Genomic DNA, 19,187 nt, shown 5'->3' on the forward strand with positions numbered 1-19,187 from the left:
TAGCTTTATTAATAATATTTTTTAATTAATTTATCTATATATCCTATGTTAGCAATCGCTCACTGCAACTGACAATTAGAATACTTTTACTTTAAATGCTGGTACTGCTGGTGAAAAATATTAAGACCAATTTCAAGACTGATCATTGCAGAACCTAATAACCCATTTCCAGACCAGCGATTGTGCTTTAAACTTCAGCTTTTATCTTACATAGCCAGTTCTGCACTCATCTGATTGTATGTATTAGTTCCCATTTTTTCAGTCTTAAAATGTGACCTGGGAATTTGTTACTCAATTTTTGCACGCTGTAGGGATCAAGTTAGTATATCTCTGTAGCTGTTGAGATCGCTGCCTTTTTTGTAATTTCCCTGCCCCTCCAGTCCTTTAATACATTTCCTCTGTTCACTCTTCTCACCACATGGCGCATGGATTTTGATTGTTTTTAAAGTGTCTTCTCCCAACATACACTGTAGTTTTACTGGTAGCTTCCAACTCTTCTTTATGCTGCAGAATGTTTCACATCACAGAAGGTTTTTTTGGTTTTGTTACGGGGGTGAATCATCACCTTTAACTTGAAGTCCGTCAGCTGGCTTCTTCCATTCTTTTCACAGAACATGTTACAGGTTATCACTTGCCAATTCTCAAATGTTAATTTTATAAAGTCTTTCCTGTGAAAGGTTTTTTCCCTCTCCTGCTCCTAGACTAAATGTTTCCTTCCCCTTTAATTAAAGTTTCTGACATTATTAAAATGTCAGTGAAATCACTGCATGTTACAAGATGCCTGGGTTTTTTAGTATAGCTTCTGTACATTATTAGTTAATGTTGTGATAAAAGTCCATCAGTCTGTTCCAATTTAGTTATTGCATTGGTCTACATAATAGTTAGCTTTGTTTTGCATATAATTTTATATTTAGTTGAATATTTGGTTATTATGCAGATTACATTTTCTGAATATTTCCTTAATGCCACTGCATAGACCCTGCAAGCCTTGGTTGCTTGCCCTCCAATGTATCATTTAATGAAGTCCATTCCAATATATTCAAAATCACAGCGGCCGTGTACCTCAACACCAATGATAGACAGTTTGTAAGTAGCTTGTTTAAAAAAAAAAACAACCAACAAAAAACCAAAAAAAACCCCTGTGATCTGACTAAGCCCATTCAGAAGTATCTAACAAATGATTGTTTATTGCAGTTGTTGAAAATTCATATGTATCCAGAAGTCTTTTTTGTGTGGTTTTTTTTTTTTTTTGGTGATACGTGGCTTTTATAACGAACTTGGTATTTTACTGTTGCTTGACTAGTCAAAGAAGATACTTCCTGTTGCCTGAGGAATATCAGTTTTAAATGGTATTTGATATGCACAAATGAGCTGTGAGAGCTGCAAGAGCTAACCTAACACCTTGGTTTCATTAGCAATGATCAGGTTAATTTTTATGTCTGACCTTTACTCAGACTTCATTATGATATTCTTTGATTTTTTTTTTTTTGGCAGTCAGTAATGACAATGATCTAATTTTATTATTTGTCCTTCTAAGTCTTAACTTGCCGCTCATGTCTAGTTGTTCCTTCCATTCTGTTTCAGTGTTCGTTTAATGAATGAGTTCACTAATATGCCTGTACCTCCTAAAGCAAAACAAGGTGAGTAGGAATAGGGGGAGAAAAGTCTTAAAATCATAGTAAAAAGGCTTTGGGGTAAGGATCTGCATTGTGTGATGTACTTAAGACTTTTAAATACTGGTGCTTGATCCTCTTCACGGCTCTTTGGACTTTTGGGATTTCTTGATATCTTAAAAAGGTTGCTGCTGGTTTTCCGTCAGTGTTATGCTTTTTCTTATTGGTGATTCATGTCCAGAAGTCAGGTGTTGCACCTTATATTTTTTTTCTATTTGGTAGACCAAATGTACAAGTGCAATAAGAATAGTCTTTGTTGAAGGCTAGCTTAATTGTTAAGATGTCTTCTAAGAACATATCCTTTCTAACAAAATCATTTGATATTCACTGCATTTTACTCTGCTTCCTTCCTTACATATTTCCAGCTGTTTGGTTTATCAACTTGCTCAATTCTATCATTCTTCCTTAAATACTAAACACATTTATTCAGAACAAAATGGGGCCATAATAGGTCTCCTTAGCACTTAGAGATTGCCTGCGGGCACGTTATCATGGCTTTTAATTCCTCCCCATCTTATGCGCTATTTCAAGGTGAAAACTTTAGAAGTGTATGATTCTTGCTAATACATGTTTAGGATCAATGATGATTATGTAGTGAGGAATAGAACATTTTCTTGATGCAAATACATGATGTTGTAGGTTTCATTTTTTTTTAATCTCTAAACCAAATCTGTTGTATTACAAACTTATAGAAATAAAAAACAGTTTCAGGAATGTGTTTATGTAACATTATAAGAAAATATCACAAGGAGCTGGTTGTTCCAGTGATTTCCAAACAGTTCAGACATTTCTGTGGTTTGCTGCTTAAGTTTTGTTTCTGTGAAACAAATCTTACTGTCTTATGCAACTTATTAAACTTCTAGGTCATTTTATTGTGTTGTGTAGTTTTCAAATATGGTTTCTGAGGCCTTTTATTGCCATTAGGTTGAACATTCTGTCAAACTGTTATCTTGTTTGTGTTTTGTTTTTTTTCTGCAGTGAGGAAAAGTGATCTATTAGAATTACAAATATATAAAAGATTTAAGGAAGTGTTCTTTGAATACAAAAGAAGTACAAAAATTTAAATAGAACCAGAATTGTTCTTTTGTGATGGCTGTGGATACTCTTGTTAATCTTCAGAGTGTTGACTATAAAAAGAGAGTACTAACTTTTCCAGACCATCTGTAAGTCTATGTAGGGTGATGTAAGTTGTTTTAAAAAAAAAACAAAAAACAAACAAAGTTTATGGGCAAGAGAGTTGTATCTTATGAATTCTGAGCTTGAGTCATGAAAATTGTAATAAAACTATTAATAAAAAATAATTTTGGATTCCAATAGCTAGTGATGTGTGAAGAGAATGTTAAGGTATAATGTAGAAAAACTTCTATATATTGTTATTTATATGTACTTCTCTTTGCCTTGCAGCTTTAGGTGATAAAATTGTGAGAGACATCCGACCAGGAGCTGCCTTTGAACCTACATACATTTATAGGCTTTTGACAGTTATTAAGTCAAGTCTGTCAGAAAAGGTGTGACTTTACAAGTCTTTGACTTCTGTAATTGCATTTGCAAGGCAGTCACTGTCGTTAAAACAATGTAAAGCCATACATCAGGTTCTGTGCCTCAATAGTACTAAAATCAACTAGTTGATAGATCCTTATAATGAAGCTAGACTGTCTTGGGACTTAAATTATAGGAAGATGTTAATTATAAGTTTGGCAGTTTGATATGTCAGAATAATGAAAAAATCAGGATTGGAATGGAACATCTCTTCATAAAAAGAAGATACCTATTGATTTATATTTAAGAAATGAGCAGTTTGTTTCTGCTTGGGATTCAGCTTGGAATGATTGAAGGTCCACAGAGACTTCAGAATACTATTTCAGGTTTACTTTCAATTTAAAGAAAAGATAGTGTTTCAGACCATCTTTTGATTTGGCCTTGGTTTGACGGCAACTTTTAATAATACTTTTAAAAGAAATAGCAAAAAAAAAAAAAAAAAAATTACCAACTCGCATGTTAAATTGAATTTGTATTGAGAAGAATGCAGAAATTCTTGTATCCGGGTCAAGCTTGTGGGTGTACTTGCTGTTTATGGCAGGTTACCAATTAATGTGTAGGTTCTTTTGAACTGGTTAAAAATGAGGGGTTGTTACAGTAAAATTTAAACTTTATTTGACTTTACAACTTAGACTGAGTAGTTGGTAAATTAGCTAAATTAATAGGAGAAAACTAGATGTTCGATGTTATGAACCTTCTGTTAAAATTAAAACATGAAAATGCCATGTAATAATTGACAAAACCATTTTATTCAGGGCAGGCAAGAGGATGCTGAAGAATACTTAGGATTTATTCTTAACGGACTACATGAAGAAATGCTGACCCTAAAGAAACTTCTCTCTCCATATAATGAAAGTTAGTGTTTTGGTTTTTTTTGTAGCAAACTTAATTTCTTTCAAATGTTCTCCTTTTTTTGTGGTGGTTCTGTAATAGAAATATTTGGGGTAGATGTTGAGATAGGGATAGAATGCCATGTTTTAGGGGACTCAGACATTAACAAATAAATCTTTTGTTAAAAGCTGTCCAAAGGATAAAACGAGTCCATTCTGTCCAGTTTACAAGTGAGCCGAAGTGTTACTGAAACAACATTTGGAAAAGCATTATCATTCTGTAAATACTCTGAATGACAATAATAACAAGTCATATACCTGGTCCTCCTAAACAACAAATTTCTGTGTTACAAATTTTTACTGAGCACAACTGAGCATTATTTGAGGCTAACTCAAGTTGACTAGTCTTGTCTTAAGCATAGGTATGTTTGTCTGCCATTCATAATACCTGCAATGTCAGTTGTTTACTGGGGTTTTGGCTCTCTCCATGGTAGTTCAAAAATATATCAGTGTGTTTTCTCACTGATCTTTAAACCACTGTTAAGATCTTTTTTGAAGTGGGAACTTCTAGACTAATGGCTAATTTATATGTAATATAAACCAGAACATATTAAATTATTTTAAAATTCTTATTGACAAAGTTGGAGAAAAATTTTCTTTGGAAGAAGTATTAGTATTTGTATGCAGAGTGAAATACCATTTTATTTTACAGTGGCTTTATGTTTGGGTCCCCTATTAAAAATGAAACAAAACACTGTTAGTCTTAGCCAAGTATTAGCCAAGTATAGAATTAGGATCACTAGTTATTCAGTTTCTCTTTAGTAGGGTAAATTTTTTATGATATAAAATGATCATTCCATATTTTGTTCTTTGGCTGTGTGTGGTTTATAGCCTCCTGACTTTGGCACTTGCAAAGAAAATATTTGCTAAGCCTTGGGTTCCCTGTAAAATATCTGTGCAGAAAAGGAGTTGTATTTAATAATGGCATAAGTATGTTTCCAGAATAACACTTGACTTTCTAATTTTCTACCCCATAAATTTACTACTAAAAATATATCAAACTTTGCTAGAAAACTACATCTGTTTACATACAGTCATCAGTGAGCTGCATTCTGTTAATACATAGATGTGTCCAGCTATGAGTGAGCCTGGAATATACTTGTTCTGATTTACTTTCTCAAATCTGTGATCTATGAAAACATTTTATCCTCTGAAAATTATTTGTATTGGGTTTTTTGCTTTCAAATTCTTTATCTGTATATGTGTTTTGTTTGTAAAAAAACCTAATGCATTGTTTTTCTTCTTCACTTTAAGAACTCTCAGTTTCCAATGGCCCTGAGGCTCAGACTATTCATGAAGAAGAGGAGCAAGATGAACAAGGGGAAGGCAGTGAGGATGAATGGGAGCAAGTGGGACCTCGCAACAAGTCATCAGTCACTCGACAGGCTGACTTTGTTCAGACTCCAATTACTGATATTTTTGGTGGTCATATAAGGTATAGTACTTTTTTTTAAAAAGTTGTTGAGACCATAGGCTGCTTTGCCTTTACAGATAACTTCTTCCTCTGCTTTGCTTTCTGTATTTTTCATCGTTATTGGATAGGGGGATGGAAGAGACTGTTACACAGTTTGTTCAGGCCAGGAGAGGTGAACGTTCTCCCATGAAGCATTTGTTATGCAAGAGAGAGTTCCGAAGATGGACCAGAATGATCAAAGGATTGATCAGTGATCAAATGATTCTATGACTTATTGTAGAGTCTGAATCTTTTTAAGTGTCTTAAAAGAACAAACTTTTTAGAGAATAAAAGGCTTGAATTGCATATAGAGAAGGAGTTTGAAGTATGTATGCTTTGTATATTAATGTCTAAGAATTCCAAAGAACTTTAGAGCTACCTAATTTTTGTGACCTTTGAGGAATCTTGATTCACTTTGTAAATAAGGATACTAAACGATAGTGAGATTTGCTAGGAGTTAAATCTGTTCAGTAAAATAATTAAATAAAATAAAAATGGTAACCTTTTGGTTATTTAGACACTTATGCTTCCCAGAGGCAGGAAAGTTATGTGTAACAGTTAATAAATGTTAAAGGCAAAAGAAGTTTGGAAAACTGTAAATTACTACAAGATGTTACAGGAATGAAAAGAATGTGGGACATTACTTATATTCAGGTCTGATACCAGATGAAGGCAGAAAGTAGATACTGAAAGAATATTTTTTGGAAAGGAAGCCTCATGACTTGTTTGCAGAAATGTGTAATTTAAAATGAAAGCAAGGTAAACACTTGCTAAAAACATATTCCAAAACAAAAAATGCTAGACTTGAAGAATTATTTTTAAATTGGAGACAGACACTTAATTGCTAGTGTTTGACTCCCTGTGTTGCCAGGTATTCAGTCTAGAGGTGTGAATAATGTGGGATAGTGCCTTCTGCCTCTGAAATGCACTGAAATTATTCTTCTGGGATTTGAGTCAGACAGCTGGCAGATAAAATGTATTTTCCATAGAAATTGGCAGACAGATGTTTGTACGTATTGATGAAATTCCATGTTGATGGTATGTTCATGTACCCAAGGTATTGTTAAGACCCTTGGTATATTTATCATGGTCAGAAATGTTTAGATCTCTACGTGATTGCATTAGTTTTTAAATTAAGAATACCAAGAGAACGCTGTCTTCTGTAGAAGTCCACAGAAAATGACATAAAGCAAAGGTAATACTGAAAAAAGGCAAAAACTTGCACTGAGCAACAGAACCACAGGGTCCAGTCCGACATCTGTTGTCTGCTGTCACCACACCCTCTTTATTTAGCCTCTAAATCAGGTCACACAGTTTACCGCAGAAACAGTATCCCATGTTGTGATGTTGGAAAGCTTCATCCTCTGAGGGTGGAGATAGGAAGAATTGAATGCAGAATTGCCAGTAGAATTCCACTAAATGAAAGCATCAGAAATTGGAAAAATCAAATGGAAAAAGCAGCTAGGAAAGCATGTTTTGAGTTGGCATCTTTTGGCTTGGGAAACTTTAGGCTGTCCTCTCGAGGCTTTAATTGTCTATTAAATGCCTGTTTAGGCATAATCGCTTATAAAGGAAAAAAGTCTTCCTTAAGCAATGTGAGACTTAAATGTGTAAGTATGAAGATATACAGTTGTATCAGGATCTGGTTTGTTCATGTGCAGGAGTCCCTTTTGACTTTCAGCTTGTGTGAATTTCAAATATTTGTTATGCAAGCTAGCTCACAAGCCAGTTAGAAGTCTGCTAAATATTTCCATAAGTAGTACCAACTTTTCCCTTCAAATGTGGTCATTTTAAAAGAAAATACATCAATTATATTGTTGTAGTTTAAGCAGGGTAGCAATGGGCAGTGCCCATTTTCCTGAAAAATTCTTGCTGTAGAGTTCTTACAGTACCTGAGAGTACTTATTAATTGAAAATTATGCATTTTCCCTTGACCAATTGAAATTTGTAATTATTCTAATAAGTTATATTGTTATAGAAAATCGTAGTCCAGTAAAAGTTCTGCTATGAAATCAATTTCTGCATAGCTTTTTGAAGAAATGTTACAATTTAATTTCTAATTAAAGAAAAATTCCGTAACATTCTCTTTTCAGAATCCATATGATTAAATCTTTTATACATGTACTTGAAAACAGTTGGAGTTGTTAGCATTTTTCTGTTGATTATTGCACTAAATAATGGTTAGCTTAAAAAGGGTTTGGGAAGTGTATCCAAAAGCAGCAAGACTTACACAGTGAAGGGTTTGTTTGTTGAAACATTGCGCTTGCCATGTGTTGAAGGTTTTGTCCTTAAATATAGCCAAGGAGGAAGTATTAAACTGAAATAAAGATGCTACTGTTTTTCATACGCTCTCTTTCCTCTGAAGGATATATATTTGCCAATATAAAGATGCATTGGCTTTCTGTTGGTGCTTCAGGGCTTTGCCTGAGTCAAAGGGGCTCTTTTGGTAGGAGTTTGCAGTACAGGCATTAAACTTGTACGTTAACATTTCATACATGACCTGGAGAAATGTCAGCATGGCTACATGGATTATGACTATGTTAATTATCTTACTACTGTCAAGCTTTGTAAGGCACTGTAACAAGCGTAACAATATAATAAATGAATGATTTCTTTGGCTCTGTAAAACCCCATTTTTTTAGCAGCTGGGGCTTTTTAATGTAAGTACTGCTTTCAAAATAAAAAAATCTTGAGCCATGTTTGATGGTTTTAAGTGTTCAGTGAAGCTTAAGAAAAATGAAAATCAGGAAGAGTCCACTTAGTACAGTGACATGGTGGCTGAAGAGTGTACTGTCTCATTGCACAAAACAGTGATCACCAAGCCAGGCTACTTAAAGGCTGCAACTGAATACACTTCAAACAAAAATAAAAACCAAAAAAACAGGAAACATGTTCTCGTACCCTAGGCCGTTACTCCTGCCAGTTTTCCAAAAGACTCCAGTTTATGTACAAAGGAGTACATGGACAAAGTCTGAACACAGAAAATGATGGGAGGAAAAGGAAATGCCAGTCCTCGATGGAGCATAGTTTATATTTCCTATGGCAAGATTTAAGCAAACAATTTAAAATCACTGTGAAATTGGTCTTGGTGAAGCGACTGAAAAATTTGTGTGTTTTTATTGGAGAGTCTGGAATCAGTTGTAATTTTTACAGTAAAACATACAGTTAGAGAAGCACTAGTATTTTGCACTTTGAAGATCTGTTGGAAAACATAATTTCAAAACTCTAACATGAAAGGTGTCCGGAGGTAAATATTTTTAAATGCATTATCAAAAATTTCAGTATTTTTCTTTAAATTTTTGATGCTTATCCAATAACTTTTAAGCCTTGCATAAATAAAATAATTCAAATATAATCCCATTCAGTATGCTCTAAGTGGATGTGAAAATAATTTAAATTGCAGTAAAATGGATTCAGGTTATTGAAACTTAGGCTTAACCTTTGTATTTGTGTGTTTTGGTTTTGATTAGCTATAAATCAAGTTACTAAAGTAGACTTCAATCCGTTCTTACTTGAAGGTTCTATATTATTCTGCTTTATTACATTTTAAGTTTTTTGTTTCCATAGATCTGTTGTTTACCAGCAGAGTTCGAAGGAGTCTGCTACACTGCAACCTTTCTTCACCCTGCAACTGGATATCCAGTCAGACAAGATACGCACAGTTCAGGATGCATTGGAAAGTTTGGTGGCAAGAGAGTCTGTCCAGGGTTATACCACAAAAACCAAGCAAGAGGTGTGTTCTGTTGACCCCTTTTTACAGTCAAATACTAAACTTTTTAAATGAGTTTTTATACAGCTCTTGCTTTACAAATAGTTACTTGAACACTACTACTTATGTTAACAAAAGAGGTACTAACCTTTTCAAAGTGTCCTGCAGCGGTAAAACGTATTACACTTGAACACATATGCTGAAAGGAAGAGAACTAACTCTTAAACAAAACCATGCCTGTAAATAGGAATGTCTTCTGAGTTGGCCTAGTAATTGGTTGGAGATTTTACTGGAGTGTATATTAAACTAACAGGGTGAACTGTGGTAATAATACATACTATTACGAGTAAAATAGCTTTTAGCTATCTTAACATACTGATTCCTGGGGATTGCCAGATCTTCTTAATAAAGGAGCAGCTCTTCAGAGTATCATTTGAAAGCATGCTCTAGCTTTAAGAAGAAAACTCTTGTAGCAGAACACTTGTGTGGTTGTCTGTGTGGCTATCCTCGATGGGTTTTGATTTACACATTTCACTTACAAAGCAAAAATTGAAATATTCATTGGTAGTAGGCCTGGTAGAAGTCCATCTAGAACCTCACTAAAACATCTGATGATCACTGTCCTTCTCTCTGGATGAATAATCTGAAATCTTTCAATAGCCAGTAACACCTCCATGCAGTGTCCTTGGCACTGTATAGTTGACTGGTTTTCTGTACACAGCCCTAAAAAAACCAGCTTGTCAGTAATACTTGTCCTGGTTTTGGCTGGGATAGAGTTAATTTTCTTCCTAGTAGCTGGTATAGTGCTGTGTTTTGGATTTTAGTATGAGAATAATATTGATAACACGCTGATGTTTTGGCTGTTGCTAAGCGGTGTTTACACTGGTCAAGGACTTTTTCAGCTTCCCATGCTCTGTCAGGTGCACAAGAAAATGGGAGGGGGCACAGCCAGGACAGTTGATCCAAACTGGCAAAAGGGCTATTCCATACCATATGGCATCATGCCCAGTATATAAACTGGGGGGAGTTGGCTGGGGGGTAGCGGTCGCTGTTCAGGGACTGGCTGGGCATCGTTTGGCAGGTGGTGAGCGGTTGTATGACTTTTTTTTCCTCCCTTGGTTTTTGTTCCTCTCTCTCTCGTTGCTTTCCTTCTCATTACAATTCATTATTATTATTACTATTATTTTGTTCCAATTATTAAACTGTTCTTATCTCAACCCACGAGTTTTCTTACTTTTGCTCTTCCGATTCTCTCCCCTATCCCACTGTGGGGGAATGAGTGAGCGGCTGCATGGTGCTTCGTTGCCGGCTTGGGCTAAACCACGACATACTATTTTCAGTTTTAGGTCATCCGGTAAAAAAAAAATGTTCTTCCCAGTTGGAGAATATCTGGAAAAGAGCAGTCAAAATGAATGGCAGTATAAAAGTTGTGATGTAAAAGAAACGAGTAAGGGGGAGGGGCTGTTCAGCATCAAGAAGAAAAAACATGGAAGTAGAGAGATGGAACCAGGTGTAAAACTTAGTATGTCTGTCTTGGTTTTGGCTGGGATAGAGTTAATTTTCTTCCTAATAGCTGGTATAGTGCTGTGTTTTGGATTTAGTATGAGAATAATGTTGATAACACTGAAGTTTTAGTTGTCGCTGAGCAGTGCTTACACTGGTCAAGGGCTTTTCAGCTTCCGATGCTCTGCCAGGTGCACAAGAAGCTGGGAGGGGGCACAGCCAGGACAGCTGACCCAAACTGGCCAAAGGGCTAGTCCATACCATGTGCTGTCATGCTCAGCATAGAAACTGGGGGGAGTTGGCTGGGGGACAGCGATGGCTGCTCAGGGACTGGCTGGGTGTTGATCAGCAGGTGTACCTGTCCAACCTGACCTTGAATGCTTCCAGGGATGGGGACTCCACTACCTCTCTGAGCAACCTGTGCCAGTGCCTCACCACCCTCACTGTAAAAAAATTTCATTCTTAATTCCAGTCTAAATCTGCCCTCCCTTAGTTTAAAACCATTGCTCCTTGTCCTGTCACAACAGGCCTTGCTAAAAAGCCTGTCCCCATCTTTGCTATAGGCCCCCTTTAAGTACTGGCAGGCTGCTATAAGGTCTCCCCGCAGCCTTCTCTTCTCCAGGCTGAACAACCCCACCTCTCTCAGCCTGTCCTCGTAGGAGAGGTGCTCCAGCCCTCCGATCATTTTCGTGGCCTTCCTCTGGACCCTCTCCACCAGCTCCTTGTCCTTCTTGTGCTGAGGACCCCAGAGCTGGACGCAGTACTGCAGGTGGGGTCTCACCAGAGCGGAGCAGAGGGGCAGAATCCCCTCCCTCGCCCTGCTGGCCACGCTGCTTTGGATGCAGCCCAGGGTACGGTTGGCCTTCTGGGCTGCGGGCGCACGTTGTCAGCTCGTGTCCAGCTTTTCATCCACCAGTACCCCCAAGTCCTCTTCCGCAGGGCTGCTCTCGATCACATCGTCTCCCAGCCTGTACTGAAACCGAGGATTGCCCTGACCCAGGTGTAGGACCCTGCACTTGGCCTTGTTGAACCTCATGAGGTTCCCGCAGGCCCACTTCTCCAGCTTGTCCAGGTCCCTCTGGATGACATCCCATCCTTCTGGTGTGTCAACGGCACCACTCAGCTTGGTGTCATCTGCAGACTTGCTGAGGGTGCACTCGATCTCGCTGTCAATGTCATTTATGAAAATATTGAAAGTTGATTAAAATATTGAAAATATTGAATGAAATATTGAAATATTATGGTGTGCATTAGTAAAGAACATCATCTCTGGTGTGCATGGATTGCTCAGATGGAAATTTTGCGTACACTGTTCATAACTTCTTTCAGTAGGCCAGGATGGAAAGAGGCTCGTGAGTTGTAGATGTTCTTTCTGACATTCATTTCTGTGTCTGTAAGGTTTCTAAATACTCCAAATGAGAATATGGTTAGATAAAGAAAGGGTGGACCATTTTCTTTGAAAAGCTAAAGATGGATAGCTGAAATGTCTCTGCCTTGTATACTCAGTAGGAGTGTTAGAGAACATTTATTTCTCCAGTTGTCTTCCATGTAAAAGAAACATTTGCAATGCAAGCTCATCATGATTTACCACAGATTTTATTTTGCTAGCCATTCATTTTTTGGTTTTTACTGCAGATGGTTTTAACTTCTTTACTGACAACCCAGTGTTCAATTATGGGGTTTGGAAGAAATGGGTGTTCAAATTAGGTGCTGGAGGTTTGGTCTGGCTTATATTTTAGAGTCTGAATGGAAATACAAGCATTCACAATGTCTTTTAGATCTTTTTTCAAAAGAAATTCAAGTTGAAATAGCTGTTCTTGTGTTAAAATTGTATTAAAATAGTGAAAACACTGAACACATTGACTGTAGAACAAGCATAGGACTTTGCAGATAGTAATTTTCAAAAGGTATTGTGAAGAAGTATTTCATCTCCATTTTACAGAAGGGGAACTCAGGACTACAGATAAAGCTAAAAACCATACTATATTATTAAAACAATCAGAAGACAGTAATAATTTTTCATCTGGATTGTATTCTTTACAAGTTGTGGGCATAAACAATAGATATGAAGACTCTTCCAAATATATGTGAATGATTTCTCTTAAAGTTTGTTTTTTTAATCACTTTGAGCTGATTTTGAATTTTATGTGTGTCTTAATAAAAGCAGGAAATCAGATTTTCATGCAGTGTTTAAAGTAATTAGGTGTTTTAAATGAAAATAGGTGTTTAAAATGGAGTGGCATTCTCTTGCTATTTCTGACTCAATTTCACTTGCACACTAGCATTTGAAGAAAGTTGTTTTGGTTCCTTCTGGTCTTGCAGATCAGTTTGTTAAATCTTGAGTATTTCAACAGTTAATATGTTTTTTTAAAGGGCTTAACTTTTATCCTCCCTGAAGTGATTTTCTTTTCAGTCTCTTATTTCTGTTTGCAGACCTGCTCATGTTTTCGAACAAAAGTGAAGACTCTTGAGTAACAAACTAGCCTTACCTCATTTACTTTTCCAGGTTACCTCCCACATACTCCTTAGAAGGAGTCTTCACATCCCCTGGACTTCTCAAACTGCTCCTTGAGGATCTTACAAGTACTTTCTTGGGACTCTGACTCATGTTCACTAAACAAACATTTGTGGCACTTCTAGCTGGTAATGTTGCTGCCAGAAATCAGGGCCCCTTCACACAGTCAGGACAGCAGAACATGTGCCTGTTCCTCAGCTGCTGCTCTTCAGTCTGGCATGGTAACACAAAACTGCTTTGATGTGTGGTTTAAGCTAATAAGGAGCCGCGCAGCTGATGCGCAGGCATCTGTTCCCATACGCCAGCTCGGTTACTGAGGATGGAGAATAGCAACTGCTTAGACCACTGCAGTGACGGTCTTCAGCATCCTCTATTCCTGGGTTGGGCTGGGAGCTGTTAAGTTCTTTTTGCACAAAACTCTGAATTCCAAGACTTCAGATTTGAGATTTAGGAGACTCCATACAGGAAAATCTTAAGATAGTAATAACTATCTCAATGGGTGAATCAAGTGCATATTTTTTCTCTATATAAAGCCTTTCTGGATTTGCTCCCTAAAAGCAGAAGCTCTTCCATGCCAAGATGCATGTCTCATGAGTTCATGGGAGAATTGTGTGAACTTCTTGTCACCTTCACTTTCAGACTTTGCCTCCTAACTTCTTATTTTGCATGTTATTTCCTGGAAATTGAGGAGATGGGCAGCAGCAGACACTTCTTGAATGGAAAAGAACAGGGTCCTGTTTGGCTTGCTGCTTTAAAAACAAAACAAAACCCAAAAACCACAAAAAACCCCTCTCAGTTCTCAGTGAAGCTGCTGCTGTTGCCGGGTGTTTGATGGGTTTTGGATGCGGAAGGACGTATTTTGAACCCTTAAGATGCAGGTGAAATTTTACAGTTTGTAGAGACTATTTCTGTTTCAAATGTAGAATTACTTCTTGTAAAGTGGATCAGCTCAGATCCATGAGGAAATCAAGTACCCTACAAAATCTGATTGTTTCAGCATCGTAAGAGGTTTTACTTCTGAAGCTTGGAAAAAGGTAATAGATTTTGCCCATGAGTTTCTATTCCACTCTTAGTAGGTTCTAGTAGAATTGGGCCCTATATTGAAAAATAATATGCTGATGATTTACAATGAAGAGATTTTTTGCAATCAAAAAAACTCAGACAAACCTAAAGCAGTTATTTGGAGATTTGGTTTTTATGTCATAATTTCTAGGAAGGCAAAACATTTTTGTTCTGCAATTCTGAGTCCAACTTCAGGTTTTCAGACAGTAATTTTGTGGATTATTTGGTTATAACTATTGAAAAACAAAGATTTAGTAGAAAACTCTGAGGTTATAACTCATATTTTTCTCTCTGAATTTTCTTCAGAACTTTTTTCAAGAACCCAACATACTTTTTTTAAAAAAGAAAGGTCTTTAATTACTGATCTCTTCTGTAACAGCTGATCATGATGGCTAAATAATTTTTAGATAGCCTACATAACAGCTCACTTTTTTTTCCAAGGAACTTCTTGAATGATAAATATCTTCTGGTTAATGCAGAATAATTCTTGAACTGTTTCGGTACTGATCTCTTATATATTAATCATTGTTATCTCCCCTGTGCATAGGTCTTTATTTTAATGATACCGTTGTGAGAGGTGTTTTTCAAAAGTGTTTAGTATTCTTTTGGTGAGAAGGGGGGAATAAAGATAGTACCAGTTAAAACTGGAGAAGTCTGTTGTAGAAACTAGTATGTCAGTGGGGAATCACAAGGTATGCTCAGGACACTGTTTAAAGCAACACAGCATTCAAACTTTTTAGCAAAGTAGTTGCAATACTGCTTTTTGCATTTCAGTCTGTTTCTGGAGCATTCAATGAAATTTCTCAAGATAAATGTAGATTTAGGTGTTTACCACAAAATCTTTTAGTTGTTTGCCTTTGTTTTATAGAGATTCTTTTTTGATTATAGTTAATTTCTGTGTTGAAAATTAAGAAGTGATTTGGATTAGTTCTTATTTTTCCTTCTATTCAGCTTTTTGTAAAAAGGTGTCCGCTTTTAGAAATGAAAATAGCTTTTAGAAATTAAAACTTTTGCCTCAGGTACTGAGGCATGGTGCTGTTGTCTTCTACAGTTCAGAGTTCTCTGAATTCAGCAGCATGTGTTACAAGTTATTGACCTTTGATTAGAGTATAATAGCTTGCTGAGAATTATTAATGAGTAAACTTTCATGAGGAGTTTCTCCTGGGGGTTCTCCAGCAAGGTGCTTTTAGTACTGCAGTACCCAAATATCTGTGCTCATTTTAACATGTTACATTCTGCTAAAAAGTATTGGGGTTCTCCTTTAAGACAAGACTTCGAAGATCCAATGTGCTTTAAGTCATAAATTGCAGTGTTTATCATAAATTAATATTATTAAATCTGGGGTTTTTTCTGCTAGTGTATTTAAAATTAACTACTTATTCCTCTTTTAAAGGAGTAATTTTGAGCAGTTAACAAAAAAATTACAGTTTTTCTTCATCTTTGTTCTATGTATGTGTTAGGTGGAGATCAGTCGAAGAGTGACACTAGAGGAACTTCCCCCTGTTCTTGTTTTACACCTCAAGCGGTTTGTATATGAGAAAACTGGTGGATGCCAGAAGCTTATCAAGAATATTGAGTATCCTGTTGATCTGGAAATTAGTAAAGGTAAAGATTTTCTTTAACAGAATTTTTCCCTCTTTAGGGCAAAGATAACGTTGTGTTTCCTAGGGGTATCCATGTTTCAGTTTTCTTTTTTGCTCCCAGCTTTGTGCACATGATTTCTTCTCCATTGTTGTCTGGAAACGTAATAATTTGGATGAATGTCTTGTATGCTCCCCCCCCTTTCATAAAAATAATATATTTGGGGTTTGGGGTTCAGTCTTGCCAAGCCTGACATTGCCTGTATATGAGTTTGGGCATCCATTTTGCAAAGGACATTATGACGAAAGATCTTAAAACCTTAGCTACATCCTAGACGTTGGGTTGGCCAAATAAGAGCTTCCTGCAGGTTTAAGGAGTAAGGTTATAGACTGCTGGGGACAAATATTGGAAGTGATCCTTTTGAATGAAGGGAATGTCCCTACACAAGGATGTTGCCAAGCAATAATAGATTTTTTTTATCTCAGATTTCATTCACAGAAGTGGCAAATTACTGTAATAAACAGTGGCTGATGAAAGGAAACTGGGCATTTTATAGAAAGTTCAGCCTGGAGGCAGACAAGTAAGCTGTAGTTCAGAGGTTAAACAACAAAGTTCTTTATTTTAACGAATGTCTTGAGATACAGATTTTACAGAGTGTGAGAGCTTGCATATAATCCAGCATCTGAAGCTTGCCAAATTAAATGCATTTTGTTTTGACCTGAAAAATTGGCTGTTAGTCAGCCAGTAGTTCAAATAGGAAAAAAAAAATAAAATTAATGATTACTCATACCTCAAGTGAGATACATACTTTGTCAGACAGTACACTTTTTTGTTTTACTTAATATTTTATTTTAAAAGTTCTTTAAAGGATGGATATTTGTAGAACTAGTTCAGTTTGCCCTGACTGACAAAAATGGTTGTAGAATGACTTGGAATCTGAAATTGATTTTTGTTATTGTCTGACAGCAGGAGTGAAAGGAAAAAAAGAATAGTCTGATCTTTTGCCCTCTTTTTTTTCTTTCTTTTTTCTTCTTCAAGTTTTTTTTTGCGTTATTTTTAAACCTTCCATAAATGTTAGTGTTCAGCAAACCTCAAAATTCATTCCCTTGATTACCAGGTATCAGAACCATGACCATTCTTTAAAAACTGCAGAAGACGTTTTAATTAAACTTTCTCCTTTACGGTAGCGTTGCTTTCTCTTAGAAATAATTGATCCCTTTAAAATTTGAATTTCTAAACTTGCTAACTATTGCCTTTGTGACTTTTTTCCTTCTCCAGAGCTACTATCTCCTGGTGTGAAAAGTAAAATTTTTAAAGGCCAAAGAACCTACCGGCTCTTTGCAGGTATTTTGTCTATATGCCTCTAGTCCCTGTATTGCAAATACAAATTCTGCGTATAGAATTCTAGAAACACTGGAGTTTCCTGGATTATATAAAATATTTTCTTTTAAATTACAGTGAAGTAGCTTGTGGGGGTTTTTTTGCATATGTGCATATACACATATATCGTTAAATCTGTATTTATATATCTCACTGATCCAGCTTTGTGCAAAAACAGAGTCCTGTAACAGATCCACTGTGAAAAATATCAGCAGAAGCTGAAATACAGCTGTAATATAACTGTGCCTCAAATATACCACATATTCTCAGAATAATGTTTCAAATGTCTTTTGAAATGGCTGTTTGAATGCTGACTTTGCATCCTTTGAACCCTCAAGATGAGTATTGCTGGCAGGGTGTGAATAGCATATTGTAGGTGGAAAAGTTTAACTTGGAGGAGATGATGATTTTTGTGTGAGGAAACAATGTTTTTAAGAGTGTCTGCGATGTATATGAAATATCTAAATTGGTAGTTAAGATTGGAAGCTCATGTAAGAATTCAGAAGCAGCATTTTAATATTGAACAAAACAGTCTCTGGGCAGTAATGAATTTCCTGAAGTTTAAAACTCCTACGCAGTTTACGACTTGCACCTGCTTATTTGTGTTGGCGTCAGGAGGACATAGTAAACTGGAGAACCGGAGGTCTTAACTTCTGTGTCACCAAATCTGTGCCAGTACTGGTGGCCTTATGTGACTTGGTGGTTTGGATCCAGTTTTGTGACCGCTGAGGTTACAGAAGGAAATAACATACCTGTCTCGTGGAAATTCAGGACTGTTTCTGGCAGTGTAATTTTTTTTTCTTATTATTGATAGTGGTTTTCATGGGACAAGTTTAGACAGCGTATTTAGGGTGGCTTAAAGAAAATGTGTTACTGCTGTAATTTTTTCTAATTCCTTCTATGGAAAAGTACAATTCTTCAGTCTTCTGTCAGTCTAGGACTTCTCATCCACAGAAACTGAGCTTGTTAGATGAATTTTAAATTACTGAAATAAGCTTTTGAAGAATTAAGTTTGAGTTATCATCTAGGATTTGACTAATTATCTAACAATAAATTTTAGAACATCAATAATTCAAGTTTAAGCTACGGTAAAAAAATTCTTTCCTAAATTCCCTGAAATGTGTAGATGTAGTATATTCTGCCTTTTTGATGTGCTTAAGTCAAGTTATTCTAAAATATTTATTTTCATAGAAGTGTGAAGAAAATCTGAGTAAGCTTGAAGTGTGACTCTAGTCTGAAAGAGTGTAAACAATTTCATAAATTATATACTTCTGCTCTTGTGTCAATTACGGCAATTCTTTCAGCTTTTTATTTGTTCTTGTTAAGTATATGGTTAGGGCTCACATGTTCCCAGAAGGAGTTAAATGCAATTTCTTATATGCATCCTTAGAATTACATACTTAAAAGGTCTCTTCCATTTGGAGGCAGTTGCCACACCTAGCACTGAGAGCTCAGCATTGAGCTTTGGGTTTGGTTTCTGCAAGCAGAGCTGAGATGTCTTTTCTGCAGAACACTTCTGACAACAGAGATAATTGAGGAAAGAAGCAGTTTGAGTCTCTCTTGGGAGTATCAGCAGTTAATCAGAGTTGTTCAGTTCACAATTTTGTTAAGGAGGTTACTGAGAACTAATAAATGTGAAACTTGCAGATTGGTGCTTCAACAGAACCTGTTTTCAGAGTAAAATTATAGTTAAGACAAAATGAAAAAAATGGTCGGGGGGGAATAACTGGCTTACATTTGTAATCAAGGCTGTTTGATGTGTCTTGCCAGATTTTTCTTTATAGATTACTATGTAGTTTTACCTGATTTTTTTTTTTACAAATAGTTTCAATAAAATACTGTTGTCGTCAGCAGACAGAGCAAATGTGTAGCTTAGAATATC

At 36.2% G+C, this 19,187-nt stretch overlaps 1 protein-coding gene across 3 annotated transcripts in view; it reads left to right on the forward strand.

Annotated features, from left to right (window-relative positions):
* USP10 (ubiquitin specific peptidase 10) overlaps positions 1 to 19,187 on the forward strand; it is a 58,210-nt gene that overhangs the window by 37,556 nt on the left and 1,467 nt on the right. For 2 of the 3 annotated variants that reach the window (XM_072872513.1, XM_072872514.1), the window contains 8 exons: positions 977 to 1,086; positions 1,585 to 1,640; positions 3,078 to 3,181; positions 3,968 to 4,067; positions 5,357 to 5,537; positions 9,123 to 9,288; positions 15,805 to 15,949; positions 17,204 to 17,269. In XM_072872513.1, coding sequence (XP_072728614.1) covers positions 977 to 1,086; positions 1,585 to 1,640; positions 3,078 to 3,181; positions 3,968 to 4,067; positions 5,357 to 5,537; positions 9,123 to 9,288; positions 15,805 to 15,949; positions 17,204 to 17,269 — 928 coding nt within the window. The remainder of the gene's footprint in view (positions 1 to 976; positions 1,087 to 1,584; positions 1,641 to 3,077; positions 3,182 to 3,967; positions 4,068 to 5,356; positions 5,538 to 9,122; positions 9,289 to 15,804; positions 15,950 to 17,203; positions 17,270 to 19,187) is intronic. The other variant, XM_072872515.1, reaches the window with a different exon arrangement.

This window comes from Ciconia boyciana, chromosome 9, assembly GCF_034638445.1.
Source record: "Ciconia boyciana chromosome 9, ASM3463844v1, whole genome shotgun sequence".
Lineage (NCBI taxonomy): Eukaryota > Metazoa > Chordata > Aves > Ciconiiformes > Ciconiidae > Ciconia > Ciconia boyciana.